Raw genomic sequence first — 24,287 nt, 5'->3', positions numbered from 1 at the left:
GTTCAGTTCTACATCACGACAAGGTAAATAGAAAAGAAGGAGGGCAGTAGAGACAGAAGGGAGAGATGATAGAAACACAGAAAAAGAGACAGACATGCAGGAAACAATAGGGAATCAATTGACAGAGGGGCAGGAATGGAGCAAAAGTGGGGAGAGCATGCTCTCCAGAGGTCTGAGATCCACAGACAAAAACCATTTCAGGGGGTTGGCGGGTCCCTCTGACGAGAGCATCTGGGACACCCCTGAAATCATCTCTCACTGCCTTGGTGCTGCAGTTGGCCTCCAGCCCCGCAACACCACCTGCTGACGCTTCACACTCAGCACCCTTCCCACACAGCCGCTCAGAGCTGGAGGGGGCCCAGTGGCCTCAGGCCCAGCGCCACCGCTTCACAGAGCAGGGGACTGAGGCCTCAGAGAGACAGAGGGTCTTCCTACCATCAGGGGGTTATTGGGGGGACAGGGCAGACACTCTAGAGCACTAAGTGTTAGAGGGGAGGTCTGGCACAAAGACTCCCAGATCGTGACTCCAAGCAGGGCCAACCCAGCCCGAGGTTTCCACAAACCCCACCTGCTCCCCAATCCCTAGCAAGCCCCATCCCTGCAGCTCCCAGGGAGAGCAAACCACTGAATTCCTACAATCAACCGAATTCTGTTTAAATACACTGGAAATGCAGCCATAATTTTTAAACCACCAGGCTCCAGGGAACGTGAGGGCTTCCCAGAGAGTAGCACAGAGCACTCCTGTGAGGAAAGAAGGGACAGAGCAGCTTCACTCTCCCTGGCCCCCCAAGTGATGATATCCCAGAATCAGACACTGTCAGAATGGCTCATGGAATTTACAAACTCAGAATTTTGAAGGGTGCACAGACAGAAATAATCAGTCACCTGAGGCCAGTGGACGGTGTGGTTATTTCCCACAAGCTAGGTAGTCCCTTGGCCCCAAATATTAGCCCCAGTGCTGGAAATAGCTTCATGCCGCCCATTTCTTTTTTATTTTTAATTGAGATATAACTGACATAACATTGTATTTGTTTTAGGTGGCCAGCAAAATAATGTGATATATATATATATATATATACACACTCCTCTGTGTCTGATGTGGACTGGGAAGCACCAGAGGGACACATGGCTGGTCAGAGTCAGAGCCAGGGCAGGATGCTGGCCTCCACTGCTCCCCTGCTCAGGACTCATTTGACTGTCAGTGCACATTGGGCTCAAAGCCTCCAACCCCTAGCCCAGGTCTTCTCTACAGACCTTTAAAACCCTTAGCACTGAGAACTTTTTTAGAAGAAAACCAGACACTTCTTATGACAGCTTCACGTCCTCCCACCCTCCACGGATGTGCGGGGGCCGAGCCATGCCTCTGCGGCCCAGAGCCGTCAGCCCAGGCAGCCAGGGTGCCTGTGCCCCTTCCCTTCCCTCACACCAGCGGCAGCCACACGCCAGCTGGATGCTTTCGCCCCCTGAGCCTAAGGCAGCTCCTGTAGCGGGAGTGCCCTCGGTGCAGGTGGAAGGGGAGCTGGCTAGTCCAGCACTATCCCAAAGCCCTGTGTGTCCAGCGGAGCTAGGGAAACAGCAGGAGCAGATCAGGAGAGAACGATGTGGCCAACTGTGGGGTGGCCATGGCTCCACCAAGCCATCACTCACACCAGGAGGGCCACAGCAGGAATCCTGTCCAGGACTGGGAGACCCCAGGCTCATCCCGGCACCCTGAGGTCTCCTGGCTGCCCCAGGCTATCCACCTCCTCTTTAAAAAGCCCCTCCACAGCCATTTCACAACAGCACAGTGAGGTGGGGAAGCAGGGATCTCGAGCTCTATTTTAAGATGATGAAACTGAGGCTCAGAGTGGTTACGTGATACACACATGGTTACACAGCGAGCAAGTGGCAAAGCAGGATCAGGGCTCCATTGGCTGCACCAGGACTGAAAGCCCAGGAACTGTGGGGCTTCGTCACTTCAGAGGACCTGGATGAGTTCCTGTGTCCTCATCACCCAGAGCGCAAGGAAATATGACCCTGTGGTAGTTTAAAAATATCTCCACTCTTTCCTTTAAGAGGTGGAGATTAATTTCCTTTCCCTTGAGTGTGGCTGGGCTTCATGATTCACTTCCAACAGATAGAATAAGGCTGAAGTGGTTCTATGTGACTTCAAAGACTACGTTAGAAAGGTATGTGGCTTTCCAAGCACCCTCTGTCAGATCACGCACTCTGTGTGAAGCCAGCTGCCATGTTGTAAGGATGCTCAAGGAACACCAGAGAGGCCCATGCGGTAAGGAGCAGAGGCCTCCAGCCCACAGCCATAAGAGAGGCTCTTGGAAGTTGATTTCTCAGGCTCAGTCAAACCTTTGGATGACTGCAGCCCTAGCTGACATCTTGACTCAACTATTAATAGGCCCTGAGCCAGAACCACCTAGATAGGCTGCTCTCAAACTCCTATCCTTCAGACACTGCACAATAATATGTGTTTGTCATTTTAAGGAGTTAACCTCCTGACCCCTTCCCCAGACCATGCAGCTGGAAGGGAGCCCCAAGGTCAGGCACCAGCTCACGGTTAGCACCCACATTGTAGAGATGCTGGCTGGTTACTCACCTTTCCGGGTCCTGCAGGTGGAACAGCAGGTACACACTGTGGGGATGGGGGACACCATCAGTGATATCCCCCACTTGACAGGAACCAGCCCCTGGCAAGCAGGGGGGCCCCAGTGAGGAGTGGGGAGTCCAGTGTGTTCGACATAGAGGTCCCAGGAATGTGGGTCTCTAGAGACACCAAGCTGGGGGAGGGAATCATTCCAGATTCAGCTTCTTCTCAGGTGCTTCGAAAATGCCCTGGCCTACGGAGGTCAGTCCTTATGTCCTGAGCTCTAGGGAAGGCAGAGGATGGGGCCAAAGTTTCCCCTGAGAAGTAATTCCAATGGCACTTGCCCAGTCACCCATCCTCTCTATGCCTTCCGGTGCAGAATGACCAGTTCAGAAAACCTTCTCAGACCGACCTCTGAATCCCCAAAGTGCTCAGCATCTGGCCGTTTGGTTGAAGGTCTAATTGGCTGCTGCTTTGCACATGCCATTGGTCTTGGTGTCCATATGGGCCTTGGTATACAGGGGGTACTCACTAAATACATGCTGACTATCTTCACATTCATTCATTCAGTTCCCTTTGTACGCTTCCTGGGGTTCTATGCCAGGCTTTCAGTAAGTGATGCCTGACAAAACAGCTCCCAGCTCATTCTGCAGGGAGGGCAATGTGTTCTTGCTAAATCCATACTGTTATTTCATACCATAGCTATATATTTTTGTTTCACACAGATTCTAACATAATATCTCATTGTGTTTTGCACTTTCTTCACTAGGCATCATGTTTCAAGATCTACCTGTATGTATACCGAAACTGTCGCTTCCCCTGGCTGCTCCATGTGGCACAGCCACCCCTTTACCTGTCTTCTCCCAGGCTGTCTTCACCAACTGCCAGGCTTCCAGGGTTTGCAAATTATCTTGTTTGCTCCCCTCGCGACTCTCAATGAAGGCTAAATCGGGATTACTGTGCCCTTTTTCCGAAGAGCAAGCTGAAGGGCATTGGGCTCATGCCCTGTGCCAAGGTCAAACCCCCTGGTGGTGACAGCCTGGGGTATCATTCTGAGAAAGCTTCTGAGGCTGAGTCTGGGCCTGGTGGGAACAAGTGGAGTGACTGCTTTGTGACATCTGTATCACTGTGTTGCATTTTGCTTTTCTGTGCACAGGCCCTGGGTCACCCAGATAGGATGGCAGCCCAAACAGGGGGCCCTTTCCTCTACCTGACCATGCCTGGTGGCTGAGGCCTACACCAGGGGCTGGAAAGGCACACAAGCTGTGTGTGCTTGGCTTCCTTTGAAAACTTCCTCCCAGACATCCGACCCTCAGCTCAGGGGTTACAACAGCCCCAGAGCCTCTGGTATGGGCTCTCTTTCACCTGTCTTTCTTTCTGAGATGACTTCTATTTTAGCCTCAGAACAGCTGGGTGCTACATGGTCCCTGGCCTCCTGCTGGGTCAGCACCTTGCTTCTCTGCCCCTGAAATCAAGGGGGCTGCAGCCAAGGGCAGGGCAGTGACGAGACTGGGTCAAGTTGCAGCACAGCAGGTTTTCCACACATGCCACCTGCTCAGCCTGCAACCAGAACCTCTGGCTCTCCAGGGCATGGCTGAGGACATCAGTGCTCAAGGAAGGCAGCAGCCACAGATCAATCATCCCAAACCCCTTTCTACCTGGTGCTGGTCTGGGAAGATGTTCAAAGCCCTGGAGATGCTTCCCGTTGCCTTTGAGACCCCACCAGACTCCTCACTTTCCCAGTTCTGAGCCTGCCCTAAATAACCCACCATGGGGAGGTCCAGGCAGGAGACCTGGACTCCCCACCCAGTGTGGCCCTGGCACCGCGCATGACCTACTTCCTCCACTTGGCTCCCTCCATAACGACAACATAGAATCTTAGAGGCAAAGACCCTATGGGCCCACCTAGGCCCACTTCTAACCAGAGCAGGAGTCCCTGCCGAGAGCCCTGGACATGACCATTCAGCTATGGTTGGGGCCCTTCCACTGTCAGAGATCTCGCGACCTCCCGAGGCAGCCCATTTCTCTCCTGGCCAATTTCATATTAAAAAGTGTTTTTGGAGATGAGTTTGATAATAAGAACACTAATAGCAGCTACCGCACAGAGTGCCAGGCAGGATCCTAAGCACTTTTCGAGGGATTATTTCATTTGAATCCTCACAACAACACTACAGGTGGCTGTTGTCGTTTCTTTGGTACAGACAAGGAATTGAGAGGCAGAGAGGCTCCTACGTGGCTACTCCCTGCAACTTTACCCACTGGTTCTTGCTCTGCCCTCTGAGCTTCAACAGGACTGGGGCTCTTTCCTTCCAAATGACAGCTTTCATTTGAGACTTGGTAGGCAATAAGCCGACCAGAGATGGAGGCAATACCTACTTCCCTTTTGTACCCCTATTTCTGGGACAGAGCCAAGTAAGTCAGAAACTGTAGATGCCCAAGGAAACCTGGATGGTCAGTGAGTGAGTGGACAGAGGGCACTGGCTGAGGAGGCAGGAGGCCACAAGAGAGCGCCACTAGCAGGCGGTCCTGGAGACAGCTCCTTTCCTGGGGTCTTCATCTCTTCATTGGTAAATTCACAGGGTTAGACTGAGCGGTCCCCGAGGTCCCTCCTCCCTAGCCTTTTGGGATTCCATCCTAAATTCCCCTGAGTGGGTGTGTAGGGGGGGTGAGTCCGTCAGGAAATAGCTGCTCCCTGAGATGGACCTCACCCCCAAGGCCAATCCTCTACCTCCCCAACACTCCCAGGGTTCAAACACGGCCTCTCCAGAAAAAAGGCACAGTCCTCAAACCAGGCCTGGTAAGGTCGGGTATTCCTCAGAGGGCAGGCTGGCTCCAAGCCATTGCCCATTGCCCAGCAGGGAGCAAGATAAGCATCCGCAGGGCTCCTGCTTCCTCACCCGTGTCTAGGACCCCCAAACTCAGGTGGGGTCCCTGAGGCACGGGGCTGAGGTGCCCCCTGCAGGCTGCACCTCACAGCATGGGGTCAGGGCCCAGGGGGCCTGGTGTCCCTGTTTCTGCCTTTAAGGGCAGGGCAGCCACCAGGCACACATCATAGCCACAGACTCTGAGAGTGGCCCAATTCCCACTGAGGCTCAATTTCCCACCAAGGGTGAGGAATGGAGGGGTGTCGGGAACTGTCCCCTGCACCCCCTCCACCCTCCACCCTCACCTGGCAGCAGGAGTGCTCAGCTCCTGAGAGCCAAGGTCCCTGTAATCTCTCCAAGAAATGATCTGGAAAACCATGAGTCCTAGCCCAGCTCTGTGCACCCAATCCATGCCTTTACTCTCCACAGCCTGAAGCCCACTGATGGATCAGGCATCAGTGGGTCCCGAATGTGGCTGCACCTCAATAGCATCACACACCTGGGTCTTACCCCAGACCTACTGAATCCTTTGGGGCCCAGGACTCACATGTCGAACAAGGTCTCTGGGTCAATCCCTATATGGGCCCACGGAAGACAGCAGAAATAGAGAGGACATGAAACGTGTGTGGGGATAAAGGACCAGGAGAACCATCAGCCCTGGTGGGTAGGGGGAGACAGGACACATAAGCCCTCTGGGAGTGTGGGGTCAGAGAGGAAGGGCACAGAGAAAGACACCTGGGTCCAGGTCCAGCTGTGCCTGCTGCCTCTAGGCCTGATTCCAACCAGTGCCAATTTCCCAGACAATCAGATGGCAGAGGCAGCAGGTGACCTAACCTTGCACCTGACCAGAGTCCCCAGGCCAGCTTCATATCTGGGCCTGGGGGGTGCCCGGCCCCATGGTCAAATGGACATTTGTGTTGGTAGCAATTACATGCCACATGATGGACTGGGCCTCTCTCAGTGACAGTCCTGCCAGGTGGGAAAAAGGGCAGTGAAGCGACACCTACCTGAGCTGCCAGCACTCTCAGAAGCACTCCTGGACATCTTAGGCTGGCCGTGTTTGCCGCTGGCCCGCCCAGAGCCCGGTGGGGGAGGGCCTGAGGGAGCAGGGGCACCGTCACCCCTGATGGTGGTGAGGTCCTGCATGCTGAAGCTCCGGAGTCTCTCTGATAAGGCACCCTGTCCCTGGACACAACACAGGAGGGGCACATGTCAGAGACCTGGCCCACATACCAGGGCAGCAGTGGGGGGCAGACACAACAAAGGCCAAGAGGGAGCTCTGACAGTTGGCAAGGCGGAAACCAAGACCTGGAAGGGCTCTGCCGACAGAGGGGCAGGTACTAGTGCACCTGCTGGAAACATTGGGAGGGTGAAGGCCTGGAACATTCCAGGGCCTCCTGAGGGGCTCAGCGATGTTCCTCTGGCTCCCAGCTCCTTCCTCTCCTTCAGACACTCCAAGATGGGCCGCAGCCTCAGGCAGACACAGGGCCTCAGAAACCAGGCTGTGGTTCCTACTCTGGAGGCATTGTTTGTTGATGCCCCAGCTTTACATAAATAAAATCCTTACATGGCAACATTTGTCTCAGTTTCCAGTACACAAGAGTCTGGTAGGAAAATCAAAACCTAATAATCTATGCGCTCAGTCCTTACTCTTCTCGAAGGAAATAAAATACATACGTACTTCTTAAAATGTATGACTACAGCAATTTCTTCTCTCTGTTCATGTTACTGTTTATGAGGCACATTTACTTCCACTGTCGCATTTGAGCTTCATAAAATACCCAAAAGGTAATGAATCAGGAATACTAAAAAAAAAGTCCTGCTGACTGTAATCATTTCACATTCTGGGGGAGTCATAGAATTCATCTCAGGGGGAAATTGTTCTTTTGTTAGAAAAGCAAGATCAATCCATTATACTTATGAAAGGAAATGTCCTTGTTGTCTGGACAAGAGAATCTGTGTCAGAGTGAAAAGGATCATAAAGGAGGCTCAGGGACGGCAGCCTGCTGTGGGGGCGCCTCAGGGGCTGGGGATGGAGACTTGAGTTTGGTGAGGAAGGAAACCTGAGGCGGGTGGGGACTAGGAGGAGACAGGTTATTGAGAATTGGGTTGGGATTGAAGCAGAATGTGACAGGCAAGCAGCAAATGGATGAACGTGGGCATCCTCTGACATACTGGAGGGCCTGCAGGCTTCCCACAGAACTGGGACAGCAGGGGGTGCAGGGGTGTACTATTTGGATAATGAAGGAAAGAACGGTCCTGGAGGGCTGGACACCTTGGTGACACTAACAGAACCACAAAATCGACGAGAAGAGCTAACAAGACCGCTCTGGGCTGGGGTGGCATGCATGAAACCAATGAGAGCCACAGCAGCATAGTAAGAGGCTTTCACAGATGGCAGAAGACTTCACAAAACAAAAAGCAGGGAAAATGGGTACGAAAGCATAGCAATTCTCTGATGTGATTTCAGTGAGAAAGCCATCTGGATAAAGGAGGAAACTCGATAAAGAAGCAAACACAGAATGAGGTCATTAGAGGGAAAACAAAAGGAGCTTGCAGACTGGTTTAGAAATGTCAGAATAAAGCAGAAATGCATGAAAATGTAGAAAAGATAAGTTCTCAACCTACCAATGATATAAATATCATGTTTCCAGGAAACTAACAACAACAAAAAGAAATCATTTAAATAATACAATTTAAATACAGAGATATATACAATTAGAATTATAAATCTAGGCAGAGGGGTGTTAGGAGGACGTGATGTGAGAAAAGACAGAGATCACCCTACTTGCCTCAGACACTCTCTGGAACGATAGTAGGCAAGAGACCTCACCCTCCAGACATTAATAGCTGGGTGGTCTTTGCCAAGAAAATGGACACAATCCCCTCCAAATCTATCAGCCAATGGTCCATCATTATTTACTCAGGAACATCTTAGATGACATTTAGAATTTAGAAGAAATGAGATGACTGAAGAATAATAACTCTGAAAAGAGGGGGGAAATGTTCTGATACATATAATGGAGTAATTCAATGTTAGGTTAACATTCCAGAAAAAACACTCTCTGACTTGCCCTTTCATTGATCCTCTCACTTATTCATTTATCTGTTCAACAATTATTTATCAAGGATGTTCTATGGGCAAGACATTGTGCTGGGCATTATTAGGAAATACCAAAAATACAGCTCGATTTCTGGCAAAATGTAAAAAGACAAATGTACAAATAAACACACACGTACCAGGCCAGAAGGTACATAAAGTGCAGAGTAAGAACAGTTCTAGAGTCAGACCTGGATTCAAATTCCAGTCCTATCACTAACAGCTGGATGACCTTAACCCTTCCCCACCTCAGTATTCTCTGCAGAGGAGCACCCCATGGCAGGATGAGGATGGTGGTAGGACTAGATGAGATTATGCCCGTAAGATGCCCATCACAAAACCCAGTGCATAGTAAGTGTTCAAAAAATGTCAGAGATGATGATGATGATATGGTTGCTGCTTCCTGAGACACACAGATTGCTGTTAAAATAAAAAACAGAAACAGCACTTCTGGTCAAAGGACCAGGAATAGCTTCATGACCCCAAGTCCAATTAAATGCTCCACTGGTGGTCAGCCAGCCCTTGAAAATGCTGAGCAGCGCATCTGAGAGAAAGTAGCAGCAGGCACCAGCCATGTCCACTTTGGCAAAGCACTCAATTCCGCCCCCAGAAGCCAGCCAGCCTAGTAGCTCCAGTGTCACTGCAAGTGGCAGAGGGAGAACAGAGAAGGGATAACAGTCACTTGGTATGAACCGAGTCCTGTCTCAGAGGAAATCACAGCCTCACAGCGACACAGATACAAGGCTCTTGAAAACAAATTAGCCCGTACTTATCAAAACAATCCAAGATGGTTACAATCAATACGACTCTCTCATTTGTAAACCTCTCAGCCCTGCTCAGTCTCTACTCACAACCTCATTTCCATTCATCTTGCACAAGCCCTATCCCACCCTGCCACTTTGGCTCTGCTCTGGAGAAATGTCTTCTTGCTATTCTGGGAACAGCCAAGAGTTGTTTACTAGTATTCTACAAAATTGGGTTCCCTATTTGGGCGCAATAAATTTGGATTCCCCAAAACTTGGAAAAGCTTAATACCACATTCTTCATAACTCAATGAGCCATATCACCATATTAAAAGCTTTGAGAAATCCTGCAGTGTTTCAGGTTGTTTAACTCAGGGCATCCCAAGTGTATTTGACCACGGTGGGATACACTGTTAGCTGAAGATCCAAAAGTCATTTCCTACCCCATTCTTGAAATGGTCAGAAAAAAACAGATTTCCCAACCTCCCCTGTTGGTATGGATGGCCACATGGTGCAGTTCTGGCCAGTGGGAGGGAAGAGGAAATCTGCTAAGGCATTTCGGGGAAAGGTATTTTCCCCTCCTGACATGCAGAGGTACTTCCCCTTCCTGACCCTGCGCCCTGCTCTCTGCCTCCGAGTGTAATGGAAGTGCCACCCTGGGATGAGGATACTTACAGAGACCTTCACCCAGAGGACCCGTGACATCACTGAGTTGCCACAGCAATGAAAACACCCACTTACTCACCGATTCAAGACACGTATTTTTTCATCTCTGAAATTGGTGTGGGTCCTGTGGTTGCTCTTGCTTGACATCGCTGTCATTGTCCACATAGGAACGCACTTTGTTGTTAAGCCCTGTGGCATGACTAGGCAACTGAAACCCCCTAGTGTTCAATTAACAAACCATCCAAGAGCCACTTGAAGAAGGAATATGAGTCCAGGTTGTCTGACTTATTCCAGTGACACCTTCTGGTAAGACACAAAAGCAGCAGCATCCGAACTGGCAGAACGGGTACCAGCAGCACGGCTGAAAGTCCCAGGGCCTGCAGCTGCGTCACTGGTGCTTGGAAAGACCCAAAGGGGACAGGGCATGGTTGTGAATGGGTAGTGATGGGCTGAGGTGACACATGATTCAGAAGACTCGTGCTCTGAAAGTGAGGAAGTGAGTCTGGGAAGACCTCAACCCATTTATTGTGTTTCTATGTTTCTTTTCATGTATGTACAAAAGTGACACAAAAAATCTGTCTCAAGTCTAAAAGAGTATTTTTAATAAGTAGAAGTGAAAATTCTAGGTGAAAAGCATTATGCCCTAACTTAATGGGCAGCATGTTCCTCCATAGTTGTACATGAGATAACAATGTGGCTTAGAAACCACAGCATTTTAGCTTCAAGGCAATATGGTTACTCTTCTCAGAGAAGCTCTCCAACCATCTCAGCCCCATCCTATCCTGTCTGTGCAGTCTGTACTTTTTGTTGTACTCCATACAATTATATTTAACTATTGGCATTGTTTGTTGATTTGCCTTTCCCTCCAGACTGTTTTTATTTACTGTTGCAGCCTTAGTGTCTGTCACTCTGCCTGATACATGTTAGAAGTCAAGGCATGGAATGCATGAACATATGACAGTTTCGTGAGCGATCGATCCCCTGAGCAATGTGCGGCAGCAGGAAATCCCCACCCCCAACGCGATGCATCAGCCAGGGTCCCAACACTGAGGGGCATCCTGCTGAATAGGGACTGACCTCTGTCCACAGGAGTGTATAAGGAATGCCAGAGGGCTGTAAGGTGCAAAGGGCAGAGGGCATACATCTGAGAAGCAAGGTGTCCCAGGGGAGACCACACTTGACTTGGCCTTGGAGGACTCAGGTAGATGAAGATGGGGACCAGGTAGAAAGAGAAGCATATTTTTCAGTATGCATTACCACTCAGAGCTGCCACTTTGTTCCATTCTAGATGAGGTCTTTGCAGTTTTGTCTGCCAAGGAGACAGGGGTCCAAGAACACTGTGTGAATGACCCAACGAATGCCTTTGTGAACGTGCTTGCTGAAAAGCTACAGGGTTTGTTTAAAAGGGTTGTGCCAGTGAGGACTTGCTCTTCACTATGTGCCCTTTTTTGTACTTTTAGAATGTTGTACCATGAACACATTTTACCTTTAAGAAATCATTACAATTTCATTTTTAGTAACACAGCACTCTGCCAAGACCACCCTGAGGACCCTATTTTATGAATATAGGGTTTGAATGATGCTGGCAAATGCCATCTAGGTAAAAAAAAAAAAAAAAAAGACATGAAACTACTTAAAAAGTAAATAAAGAACAGAGAAGGAAGAAGTGGTATCTCCAGAAAGTACTCTCTGGGCCTGTGGGGGGCCTTGACCAAGTCAGCTTGGTCTTTCTCAGCCTTGCAGTCTCATAGAGAAACTAAAAGGGTTAACAAGAATCCCTTCCACTGGAAAATTATGAGTTCAAGAATCTGTCACCCTCTTCTATGGCTCATTATCTGGCTCTGATTATAATTCTAAAATAAGAGTTTCTGGAAGGATTTGAAAATCTCTAGAATAAATATTGGGCCTCCCAAGGTAACTGATGAAGAATGAATAAATTCCAGCATGTGTGTATGTGGTTTCTTTAAGTGTGTATCAATTTCCTCCCAGCCAACACTGAGTTTAGAATATGAGCCATAGGAAAAGCTAAGAATGCTTGGGGCCCTTCCATGAACCAAGATCAGCGGACTTCTGGTTCTTCTGAGCCCCTGGCCCCGAGGCTCTCACTCCACGTCAGCACTGTCCTCAGGATCCCACCCCTGGAGACAGCCTCCCCCTTCACAGCCTAGCATCATGGGATTAGAAAGGGAAAGAGACTCAGCCTTCCGTGAAGATGAATCTCCTGCTTGTATTCTGTTGTACTTTTGACCTCTTCAGTCACCTATTCTAGGTGTCATAAGCACGGTCTACCCAGCTTTGCCATTGTTTATTCATGTGCTCACAGACTCACCTTGCTGCTTTCTAGGCATGTCAACAACATGGCCCAGTGGTTCCTTCAGCTGGGCTCCCAGAACCCCTAAAATTCCACAGAAGTGCCTTGGGGGCACAGGAAGGTAATCCATTCCTGATTATTTAAATTTTTTTTCCCTAGCTAAAACTATGAGAGAATTGGACTTTGAGAGGTAAACTGTGTCACTGGATTTTCTATTTGAGATCTTCAATTTCTAATCCTTTACCCAATTTGTAAGGGATGAGAAAGTCATGTAGCCAACACACACGAAATTCTGCACGTTTTGATGCTTTTTTTAGTCAGGGATGGGGGTGTGGAAAGGTCAGGAAAACCCAGACCTTTACTCGTCCAGTATTCCAAGTGAAACAATGAACCACTAATAGAATGTTTACTATTAGAACCCATGAGCCTGGGATCTACACAGCAGCTCAGCTTGGTTGTGAGCCCTTGATGAGATCCTCTTTTCCAGAGAGGCACACCAAGTCACAGGGGGAGGCTCTGACAGAGCATGAATTTTTAGCTGATCTCACCATATACACATCTCATACCTATGATGGATGATCATGAGAACAGACAGAAGGTTTTAGTGAAGCAGTCAGTTGATAACATAGCTGGTAGCACAACCACACTGCCCCCTGGTAATTCAAGAAGAGGTAGTACTTCCTTCTAAAGGGGCACCCCCTCACTGACAGAGTTAATCTTAAAAGCTACACATGCTTCCCATAATGCCAAGCAGGCTCCTTATTAACATGCTGGATGAAGACAGGACCTCATTTACATAAAACTGGATTAACAAACAAGAGAGAAAGAGATAGGATTTGTCCCAGGGTAGCATCAATTATAAAATTCAATTCACTCTCCAGGCATTAAACAAAGAAAAAAAAAACCAAGTAAGTTAATCACATGTTAAATGCTACCAGACTAGCACAACAAGAGGCTCTGGAAGGACACGGAAGCAGGACGTGGCCCTGGGATTCACGCACATGTACACACACAGGTGTCCACGGGAGAGACACCTGGCTCCGATCCAGACCCGGTGCTGGTGAGCAGAGGTGGCAGCTGGCCTCTCTACCCGACTGGATCAGTTTGGAGTTAGTCACACCTCTCAACAGGGTTACCTGCCCTTCTCTGAGGTCCAAAGAGGAGACAATATGAAAGAGTCGAGCCACCTGATAAAGGGGAAAAGAAAAAAAGCCATGGGCACCAAGCGTACAAAACAGGGAGCCACGCTGAAGGGAGCCATGCTGTCCTCACCTACCACTCCCTCACTCCCCCACACACACATTCCTTCCTTCATTCATTCACAACAAGCAGTGAGGGAGTGTCTACAAAGTTATTTGAAGCCCCACAGGGGAAGAGAGATGACAGTGAAACACGACAGGGTTCCCGCTCCCAAGCTGCTCACAGATAAGCATCAAGATACTAGTGTGCGCAAAGCAGCAGAGGACAAAAACAACCGAGCGTGGGACCGAAGTTCAGGGCAGGGCGAGGGCTGCTGGCTGACACCTGGAGGCGGCCTCGCATGAGAGGTCCAGCTTGAGGCAGGGGCTGCACAGAAGCAAGGGGAAGGAGGTTGTGGCCAGAGAGCAACAGGGGCCACAGTGTGAGAACGGAAACTTCACTCTGGGGAACTGGGACTAAGCCAGCACGAGAAGCGGCTCTGATGCTTGTGAGTGATGGGAGAAGGGCCTGGGAAAACTGTATCTCAGCTGCTGAAATTTGACTTGGATGAGCACTCCACTGAAGGTTCTGAGGGAGCAATGTGAAGAAAGCGGGGTTTTAGAATCATGAGAACCGTCTGGATATACCGTGTAGCACAAACTGAGGACTGGCCCCCAATAGCTGTCCCCTCTTCCTCAGGCTGCAGCTAGGCACGTGGATGTCTGGAATAAAGAGGTATTTCCTGGCCTCCTGTCTAGGAGCTCACCCAATGGGAGACAGAGCATCCAAACACTAGCTGGTGAGGACAGGCTGATCTGGTGCTCCGGGTTTGGAACACGGGCTGGATCTCAGGGGCCAGCAGAGGAGGTGAGACAGGGCCATGTAGGATAATAACAGTGCACAGATGAGTGAGCTCCTGCAAGCAAGACGAGGGCATGTGAGGCCAGCACGCAGGTGAGGGGGCTGTGCGGTGACCAGGAAGGACTCCAGGCACACAGCCCCTGTCCCCGGCCTCGAGTGCAGTAGCCCTCCACTGAGCCTCAACGGGAAGCTTTGCCTTGCCCAAGCTCCCTCCTAGGAAAGGCAAAGACCACTAGCCGGGGCTAGAGTGACAGCTAATGTCTCTTCCTAGAGGGAGGTGGGGCACACACAAGGAGCCTGTAGGAAAGGGACAATGGGAAGCAGGGGGGCAGAGGGGCATCCACAAAACAAATTGGTTCCACAATTAGTGAAAAGTGGGCTATGATTATACTTGCATTTACAAATGCACCCACATTATCATAAATGATAAAGCTTTAAAAAAGCTGTATGGTATGGTTACCAGGCATTTGTGACCCCAGTTCCTTTACCTAGTATGCACTGCCTCCTGCATTTAAGAGTTGCCCCAAGAAACAGCTGGAGCCTGCCTTGGTGGCATTTGCTGGCTGTCTTTTGCATGTTAATGCACCTTAACTCCTAGAGGTGTTCGATACAAGAGTCAGAAAAGCAGACAAACAACCCTAAAAGTCTCCAAAATTCTCAGTGGGAGACAGTCCTCTCTCAGGTATTCAGCCACAGCCCTCAGGGCCTGGTGGTATAATGAAAATGGTCAGAAATCATGAGTCCAATGGAGGGGGTAGAGGGGAGAAGGCTTTGAGTGATGCAGGAAACACTGGACTGGGACCAGGAGAGTTCTGCTCTGAGCCCAGCTCGGCAGCTAACAGCCGTGTGGCCTTGGGGGAGCCACTCAACATGCGGTCTTGGCGTCCTGCCCTGTGAAGTGAGGGGTTACCGAAGATGGCATCTAAGCTTCCTTCTTGCTCTGACAACCCACAGTTTGACGTTCTCTCTCTCTTGGTGGGGGGCAGATGCTCACTATTGTAAGCTGCCTGCAGTAACTCACTCATCTCAAGGCTGAAGAGGAGGAGGAAGCAACTGCAGAGAAAGTCAGGCCCAGAGCAGTGAGGGGCCTGAAGGCCAGCCAGCAGCATGGGCTTCCCAGGGAGACATGGCCCAGGGCAAGAGCACGGGCAACATTCAAATACTCGCTCACACTATCAGAGCCTACGTCACAGGAGCCTCGTCTCCAGAAGAGTCTGACTCACAAACAGCTCTCCAAAGCCAGCACCTGACCTGTTCTGTTCACTTGGTTCAACATGAAGAGAAGATTGTGATCAACCTTGGAGATCAAACTGACATATGAGAAGTGAGTAACAGGTACCTTTATTAAGTGTTTAGCATGAGCTCTGCATTCTGTGGGGTCTCTGTGTACACCATCTCGTAGCTGTTTCTTGTGGGCACCATTATCATGCCCATTCTGCCAGTGAAAAAGCTGAGGATCATGGAGGTGCTACAGCAGGTGGGGAGCTGGGATTTTTAATTCATATCTGCTTATCTCCAAAGCCCACTTGATGCTAAGCTTTGCTCTATTGGTAATGACAACTAAAAATATGTACAATAGCCCATTATTCCTTTGACACTTACTGAGCACCTACTAGGGATGCAGATAAGACATGAATACAAATGACTACAACAGAGTGACTCCCAGGAGACAAGCAGAAGCAAGAGGCCAGTTCCACCTGGAATCAGAGGTGACAATGAAGGGAGGTCAGGATTTCAACAGATGTAAACAGAGCCATGAAAGAACATGAGAAGAGACAGGAAAGAAAATTCTAGAAATGGCACACAGAATCGCACAGAAGTTGGTGTTGTGAGTGCAGCACAAGAGCTAGAAAGGTGAGGAGAGACAAGACAGGAAGGCTGGGATCAGGGTCTGACTGCACAGGCCTCACACAGGAAGGGAGAGCAGCAATGACCACTTGGGTGGCTACTGCAATAGTCCAAGCTAGAAGGGAGGGTGCAGGAAAGGCAGCCTGGAAGAGGGAAGAGATGTTAACTAGGTAGGACTTGAAGAGTAAGTGGGAAAAGGGAGGAGCATCAAAAAATGGATGAGATTTGGAGCCTTGGGGGCCAGGGAGGATGGTGACTGCATTACCATCAGGAAGATGCTGACTAATGGTACTGAGGAGACAAGGGGAGGACAAGTTCAGTAGAGAATCAGAAACACTGGACTTGAGGCCTGGGCAGAGAAGTCCACCTGGGAACCAGGTGCATCAGGTAACAGCCAAAGGTGAGGAAGAGGATGAGATGCCCCTGGGAGGGAAAGGAGAGCAAAGCAGGGCCCACTCAACACTGAGGGAGCAAGCAGGAGAGAGGAGTCAGGGAGGAGGAGGTGGTCAAGAATGTGCTGTATCAGCACAGCCAAACAGGCCTTCCCCTTCAAGTGCTAAAGAGGCCCTCTCACACCTCCTAGGTTCCACCAGGCTCTTCTCAGAGGTCAGGCAGGAGGCTGAGCATCTCTCTTTCCACTTGGGCCCTTGATGCATCTGGCTACATATAACTCCACAGCTACACTTGGAACAGAGAAGGCCATGTCACACCAGACCAGCAACTTGACTTCCTCTTCAGCTGACTTGTGATGCTGGGTCTTTTGTTTGCTTTAATCCTCCTGACCATCCACCGTGTACAGTGAGGTGAGGTAACATTGCAGGGAAACACATTGGGAGAAAGGAACCCAGGATAATGGGGCGTTGAATGACAAAGCAAGTGTGGTAGAGCCACACTGGTCAAGAGTCTTGCTTGGTTTTGCTTCAACATGTTTTGTAAAGCTAAGCCTGGATGCAAGCTGATTTGTTTGGGAGACTAGTACATGGGGAATAGTTCCAAACTTTTTCAGCAGGTTGCCCATAACAGTTTAGATAACTTTGGTGTTTAAAATGGGTTGCCATAGTGAATTCTAAACATCACACAGTCCTTGGTTAAAACAGAAGAAAAAGGCTAATGCAATGTAAGCTAGCACAGTGGTTGGGAAATGTTCCTCTCAGGGGTAAGGAGACAGCATGAGGCTTGTTGGAGACCTTGGCCACTTGGATTGAGCAGAAATGAGAGTGTGAAGTCAGAGAAATAAGACACAGGGATCTAGAGGGGACAGTAGTCTCTTCTTCTTCCTTGGAAACACCTTTTATGCATGAGTTCATAGAGGGAGGTTTTCTGAAAAGAAAATCAATACCTGCCCCCCTGATGAACCGTAAACAAGTAGTTTTTTGCTAGAAAGAAAACACCTGGCCCTGGTAGGCTAGCTCACTACATGTGTGGGCAATACGTTGCCATTGACTCTATATAAAGAGTTCCACCCAGTGCTTGGGCAATATAGTGACATGGCTGCAGGGCTGCACAGCTGCAGGAGAGCAGAGATTGGAGTGGTGGCAGTGCCAAGGACAGAGACTGAGACAGCTGCAGGGGCAGAGAGGCCTAGAGGCAGAGATCAGCTTGCTGTGTGCAGACTCTCTCTGAGTGGACAGGATTCTAGCTGCCACAGTAGGAATAAAATTGGGTATAAACCCTTTCACCCCAAGAATGTCTCATTGTCATTTTTTGGTCTCACTGAATCCATAGTGAGCTTGTCCGGGGCTGAAACCCATTGGCAAGACAGTTGGCATAGTTGGCAGGATTCATTGTTGACCAAGGAACAGAACAGGCTGCTCTTACGGGAGGGGTGCTTCAGCGGGTTGCCCCTATGGATGGGGAGACATTTGAGTGTCCCCCAGTAGATATGTGGTCCAACATGGCTTGCTTCCTAAAGGACTGGGCCCCACTGCAAGACTGGGAAGGGGTGGAGGTCACCCCTAAGGCAGTAAAGTTGGCCCTCAGCAAAATAGGGAATTCCTTAGAGAAACAGAGTGCCCATGAGGTGGCAGGATTGGTAGGGAGTTTTCTTCTCACAGTACTGAGGAAGGCCATAGGGAAAAAGATGTCCTCCTGCAGGAAGCACGAGAAGTGGCAGCACGAGAACGTGAGCTGCGAGGTGCTGTTGATGAGGCAAAAAGCTGTTGCTGACTGGAATGGTGTCACTATGAGGTGCTGTGGAAATGGTAAAGGATGTTGTGGTAGCCCGAGAAGAAGCAGCATGAGAAGGAGCAGTGGCCCGAGAAGCAGCGGCACGAGAGTGCAGGCTGCCAGGTGCCGTGGGGCAGGTGAAGGATGTAGTGGAGCCATCAGCCCCAGAACTGGAGGGGCGGAGGCTTGATGAACAGGTGGGGGTGAAGGCCCTACTGGTGCTCGAGGCATAGGCCCCTCCTCGGTTGAAACCCCACCCGGTTGAAAGTTGGTGGAAAGCCCGAAAGAAAATAAAGACTCAGCAACCGCAGGTTCCTCCAGAAGAGGTGCAGCCCCCTCCCCAGGTTGTGGAGCACTCTGTGCTCTGCTCCTATCCTCAGGCTCAAGCAATGAAAGCACAAAAGGAAATACGGTCTGCTACTCAAAGGAAGAATTTAAAGGGCCCTGTGAAGGTTACGAGGACCCAGATGTGGGTTGATTTGATAAAGGCAGGAGCAGACAGAAAGAAATTGGATGGAAAGTCAAACAGAACTTATTGGAGCTGTGGCAACAACTGAAACCAGAATAAAGGTTCCAGCAGCTGAGGATGATGAAGCAGAAGCCAGAGACAAAGAAACAAGATCGACCTGTGTGTCTGCAAGACTTTCTGCTGGAGAGGCTGGAAAGGTGGGTATTATAAGGCCCACCCATGGTCCTTTTGGTTAACTCATTTGAGTAGAACTGGTTTGAACATAGCAAGAATGACCACTGGTGGCAATGGATCTCCTCAGGCTTGAGGGTTATTATAATTTGTCTTAATTTTTGTTATTTGTATATTATCATAGCTTTTGTTGTTATTATGTTATTATGGAATTTGATTGCAATGTCCCAGCTTCCTCAAACAGGGACAATTACACAGGATTGAGGGCACATAGATTGAGAGGCGAGAATCCTGGATGGGTGGAGCGTGGATAAAGTGAAGGTTCCTGTGGCCAAGATTCTCACCCGGCCCTGGTCGGCTAGCTAACTACACACATGTGGGCAATACATTGCTATTGACTTTATAGAAAGGGCTCTGCCCAGTGCTCTGGGCTGCTTACAGCTGCAGGGCTACAAGGCTGCAGGAGAGCAGAGACTTGAGAGGTGGCAGCGCTGAGGACAGAGACTGAGATGGCTGCGGGGGCAGAGAGTTCCAGAGGCAGAGATCGGCTTGCTGCATGTAGACTCACTCTGAGTGGACAGGATTCTAGTGATTGACCTGCCACTATGAAAATAAAGTTGGGGATAAATGCTTTCACCTTAAGGACGTTCCATTGTCATTTTTTGGTCTCACTGAATCCATAGTGAACTTGTCCGGGGCTGAAACCCATTGGCAAGACAGGAACCATCAAACACACAGCAGAAGATGGGGAGAGGAGTGAGGCTCCCTCATTCAGTCACATGATCCCTGCTTCCATTTAATCTTTCTGAACTATGAGAGTCTTCAGTTACCTTGCACCCATGTGGCTGAACATAGTAGGTATGTAGAGTGAGAACTGATTTGTGAGTCAAAGGTGTTTTCTGGGAGGAGAGAGGCAGGGTCCCCGGGATGCAAACTAGAGCCATGAGTAGGGTGACCATAAATCCCTGTCTGCTTGGGACACACCTAGTTTATACCTGCTGTCCTGGCCTAATTATTCTAGCACCCCTTTCACATTTATACTGTCACCTTCGCCATGGGTGACTTGGCAGGGTGTCTTTTTCACAAAATTGCTATCCTTCCCCTGGGGTCATTAGCAAGATTGTTGTGCAGGGCTCAGCTGGGTGCAGTGCACTGTGTTAGGCTTGTTGGAGAATGACGAGAGGGGCAGAAGATTTCATATTCTCACCATAAGATTTCCCAACTGGCTTTTAAGTTTTGAGAAAAGTAAGATTCACACACATGAAAAGAGCCTGCTTTCTTATTCTCAAGGTCAGTGCTCCCAAGGAGCTAAATCTGCATCCCAGGAATATTAAAGAAATCACCTGCGTGCTCATGGCTCCGGATGGGCCTCAGGCAGTGACCCGTACAAATCTGGCTGTTTAAAAGTCATCTGGGGAAACTCGTTAAAAATACAGACTCATGGGCCCACTGCCTGAGATTCTGAATCAGTACATCTGAGAATCTATTAAAAAATAAAAAACAAAGCTTCCCAGGTGGTTTGGACATCAAAGCCAGATTTGGACCCGCTGATGAGTCATCGACCTTTGACCCCTGCCTGGAGTGATTCACTGTTGCTGTGGGAACCAGACTTACCCTCCAGCAAGGCTGGCTTTTACTTCATTTTTTTTTCTTTTTTTTTAAGTATACATCTGTTTCAAAAATAGAGGTCATTATATTTGGAAGAGAAGATGGTTTCCCTCTCATGATATTTATATTCAGAGAGGAAAAGCAAAATCCCCAAAAGGCAAAACATTTTCTCATCTGAAACCAAATTCAGCAGTTAGTAGGCATCCCTCACTCCTTCTGTCCAACTAGGAAGAACTAATATGCAGTTATTTCCTGAGGCAAGTTTCAGACTGTCTGGAGTGTCGCTCAGGGTAGCTGTTGTGAGGTGCCCGGTGGGGGGCTTCCCGGGTGGTCTGAGGGGCTGGCACTGGCTGGCCAAGAGGGGATCAAGACTCTGGAGGCAGACCTGGAAAAGGATGGCCCTATAGAATTACCGTCAGAATAAAATGTATACACGCGGGGCCGGGTGGCCGGGTGACTGGTACTGAACCACTCTGAGAAATATACCACATTTATGCTCCATGACTGGGCTGAGGAGAGCAGTAATCCATCCTCCTTCAGGCTTCAGAAGCAGAGGAGATGGGGTGGGGAGAGGGACCGAGAAGGCTCCTGTAGTTTTATGTTGCAAAGTTGGCCTGATGAATTAAGAATTTAGCAGCTTTTCTTTCAGCTTAAAAATAGAAAAGCAAAAAAATAGTTGTATCTCAAACAGAAGGATCTTGGAATTCACTGCTTTTTGTATAATCTAATACATCTCTTTGGGATATCAAAGTAGAATTTCTCCTCCAAAGATACTCTTTGGGATCCATCACATAGCCAGCAACTATTTCACCATGGAGGGCAGGAGCCTCCAGGTACAGCCATACGGAGCAGTGGCACTCTGTACTACAGCTCTGTTCTGGGAGCTGGTCCTCTGAATTAGGGATCCTTTCTTTTTGGTTCTCCACTCTCCCAGCCTCTCTCTGCAGAAGTCCTTGACTTCAAGCAGAAGGTGCTTTTTAAACAAACACTCAGCCCCCTGGTGCTAAATCTTTCTCCCAGAAATGTTCCTAATGTGCTTCTCATTCAGGGTACAGAACACCCTGCGCAGTCCCCTGACCCAGCTGGCTGTCGGCACCCTCCATCCCACCATCCACTCAAAGCCCACAGGTCACTGAGATCTGTATTCCCATCCTCTTCCAAACCCTTTCAAGGCTCTACCACCTCTCCCAGAAATGCCCACATCACCTCCCAGGACTTAGAGCTTCCCTTTGCTAATATAACTCACCTCCCAGACACTAGCATAACTGCCTCTCACCCCCAGGTGACTGTAGATCCCTAACCCACATTTGGATTTGGAGGAAGGGGGACTATCACCAGCAAACATTAGGGCGATCTGCTGAATTTACTCTGAGAGTACATGTCCAACAATCTTTCAGGGCTGATCACATAATGATCACATAATGATTGTGAACGGGGCTGGATGGAAAGAGCAGGAAGGAACTGCTTACACCATAACATCCCACAGGACCCGTGTTTATTTCGGACCTCCACCTCTCATTGTGCTGTTCACACACCATCCTCATGTCAGTGTGGACAGTGATAGTACCTAACCACTTGCCCTGGGACACTGGGTGCCCTCCCCTGGATCTGCTGGGCCACAGGAGCATGGACTCTCCCATTCACCTAGGGAGCCTCTCCACCTGTCTATTCAGAGTTCAGGTGACTCTCCCAGTCACCCTGGGAATGCAGAGAAGAGTTCACTCCTCTTTTCCTCTTCTCTTTCTCCTAGGCTGAAGCTCCAAGTAGCTTAGAGGTAGGTTCTTAACCAGATGAGCTGCAGGGACTCTGGGAACCTTTTCATACTGCATGCATCCTGTGTGTGTGTGTGTTTGCATGAATGTAATTTTCTGGGGGCAAGATTCAACAGTTTTCCACCAGACTTTCAAAGGGACCCAAGAGAGGATGTGGAACCACTGATTGGTCCTTAGCCTGTCCTGAGGGAGTTGCACGGGTGATGGAGCAGGGTCGGCGGGAGGCACTGAGATGCTCAAGCAGCCGTGGTGGTCGAGGCCCAGCACAGTACCTTGGAAGCAGCCATCACCGCTGCCGTGGCTGCCACGTTCAAGCCTCGCTTCCCAAAGTGCACAAGGGCATCATAACTTCGGTCTTTTGCTTGGACCAGGCAATCATCGATTTCCTGTCAAAGGAAAAGCAGAGGCACATTGATTTTGGAGGTTCACAGAAATCTCTGTTTTCTCTCGCTCCTGAGTGCTGGGTTTGGCAGGTTGTCCAATCACTAATTTTCACTGGGACTGAAAAGTCATAGGCACTTTGGTGGGGGCGGTGTATGTGTACATAGGAGGAGGGAGAGAGACAGAAGGGATACGAGGGAATAGAAAAAGGAATTTTGAAAAAACCGCAACTTACTCACCCACACAGGTTTTCTTTGAGCAACACCTTACTGTCCCTAAAGTCCTCTAACCTTCTAGGAAAGCTGTAGGGGGTCCTGGATGTGGATAATCCTGCCATTCTACATACAGCCAATGCATAAGATACTGAAGGAAGCTGGGGCGGACAGAATGCCAAGAATCAAGTGTCTAACCTCAGACCTGCCACTGACTGGCTGTCAGACCCTGGCAACTGCTTAGCGTCCACATGGTTTTGTCTTCTGAAACGGAAGACAGTGATAGTACCTAACTCATGGGGCACCATGAGGATTACATGAGATCATTCCAGGAAAGCACCTAACAGAGTGACCATTTCAATAAACAAGAACTATTGTCAAGTTCCTTACCTCAAGGGGGTCAGGCCCTTTCAGCTCTAAAGTTAGATTACTCTGCAGCTATTTCACACTACATCCAAAAACCTCCCCAGGTCTATACTGACGGGAGGCATTAGGACACAGATAGAGAGAGGTGTTATTTTGTTGATAAGGGAGATCGTTTTACAGATAATGAAATAAAAGTAGAAATGAGAAGTCATCCAGCATCATATCACAAGGCAAAGGTGAGTTCCTCTGAATTAGGGATAGACAAATTTATATTTTTATTTCAAGGATGTTTGTAAAGTATTTTGAAGCAGAACAAATGATTATGACTATTTTCTAATATTTACCTACTTATCAACTGGTAACACCAAAATAGAAGCTATTTCATTAGTAGCATACATTTTATCACTGAACAAAGGACTGAAGTCTCTTTCAGGGACTAAAACCCAGTAAAATATTGGCTTAATTCAAATTTGCCTCAACTTGGGCTTACTCAGTTTGGCTTGGATTGCTTCATTGTTTTGCTATCACGGCAGCTCACTGCAGAGTTCGGGAAGAATGACATTTGGCCTCAGCTTTGTCTGCAGTTCAGCACATCAGTGCATTTCCTTTGCTTTGAGGTACACAGACAGCTGGGGCAGCCAGCCCCTGTTCATGCCTTAGTTAGGGCTTCCCCAGGAAGTCACCACAGCAAGTTTATATTCTTGGCTGCTCCTCAGAGTCAGTCACCTTCACTTCAATGGAAGTTACACTGGCAGCTTCCCGGGAAGCCCAGCATCTGGGGAGAGGGAAGTAGGAAGAGTATGGATTTGATAACAGGTCAAAAGGGAGATTGCCATTCCTCAGAATCCACCATTCTGAGACAGGAAGTGTTGTGTCCTCTTTCCTAAAAGGATCCTCAGAGATGTCTACAGTAGTCTGCTCATCCAAGGAATATGCTCCCCCAAAGCCTTCCCATCGAAGTCCAAAGAATTCCACTTTCAGAACCAACAGAA

At 49.1% G+C, this 24,287-nt stretch overlaps 1 protein-coding gene across 4 annotated transcripts in view; it reads right to left on the bottom strand.

Moving 5' to 3' along the window:
* The window catches only part of REEP1 (receptor accessory protein 1), a 112,109-nt gene that overhangs the window by 7,560 nt on the left and 80,262 nt on the right, over window positions 1-24,287 (bottom strand). The window contains exons 5-8 of one of the 4 annotated variants that reach the window (XM_073241551.1): window positions 22,609-22,722; window positions 13,264-13,449; window positions 6,450-6,627; window positions 2,591-2,626 (exon numbers count right to left, since the gene is read on the bottom strand). In XM_073241551.1, coding sequence (XP_073097652.1) covers window positions 2,591-2,626; window positions 6,450-6,627; window positions 13,264-13,449; window positions 22,609-22,722 — 514 coding nt within the window. The remainder of the gene's footprint in view (window positions 1-2,590; window positions 2,627-6,449; window positions 6,628-13,263; window positions 13,450-22,608; window positions 22,723-24,287) is intronic. The other 3 variants (XM_073241553.1, XM_073241552.1, XM_073241554.1) reach the window with 3 other exon arrangements.

The sequence above is a fragment of the Manis javanica genome, chromosome 1 (assembly GCF_040802235.1).
Source record: "Manis javanica isolate MJ-LG chromosome 1, MJ_LKY, whole genome shotgun sequence".
Taxonomy (NCBI): domain Eukaryota; kingdom Metazoa; phylum Chordata; class Mammalia; order Pholidota; family Manidae; genus Manis; species Manis javanica.
Note: the sequence above shows the minus strand (reverse complement) of the source record. Positions and strands in the feature narration are given on the sequence as shown.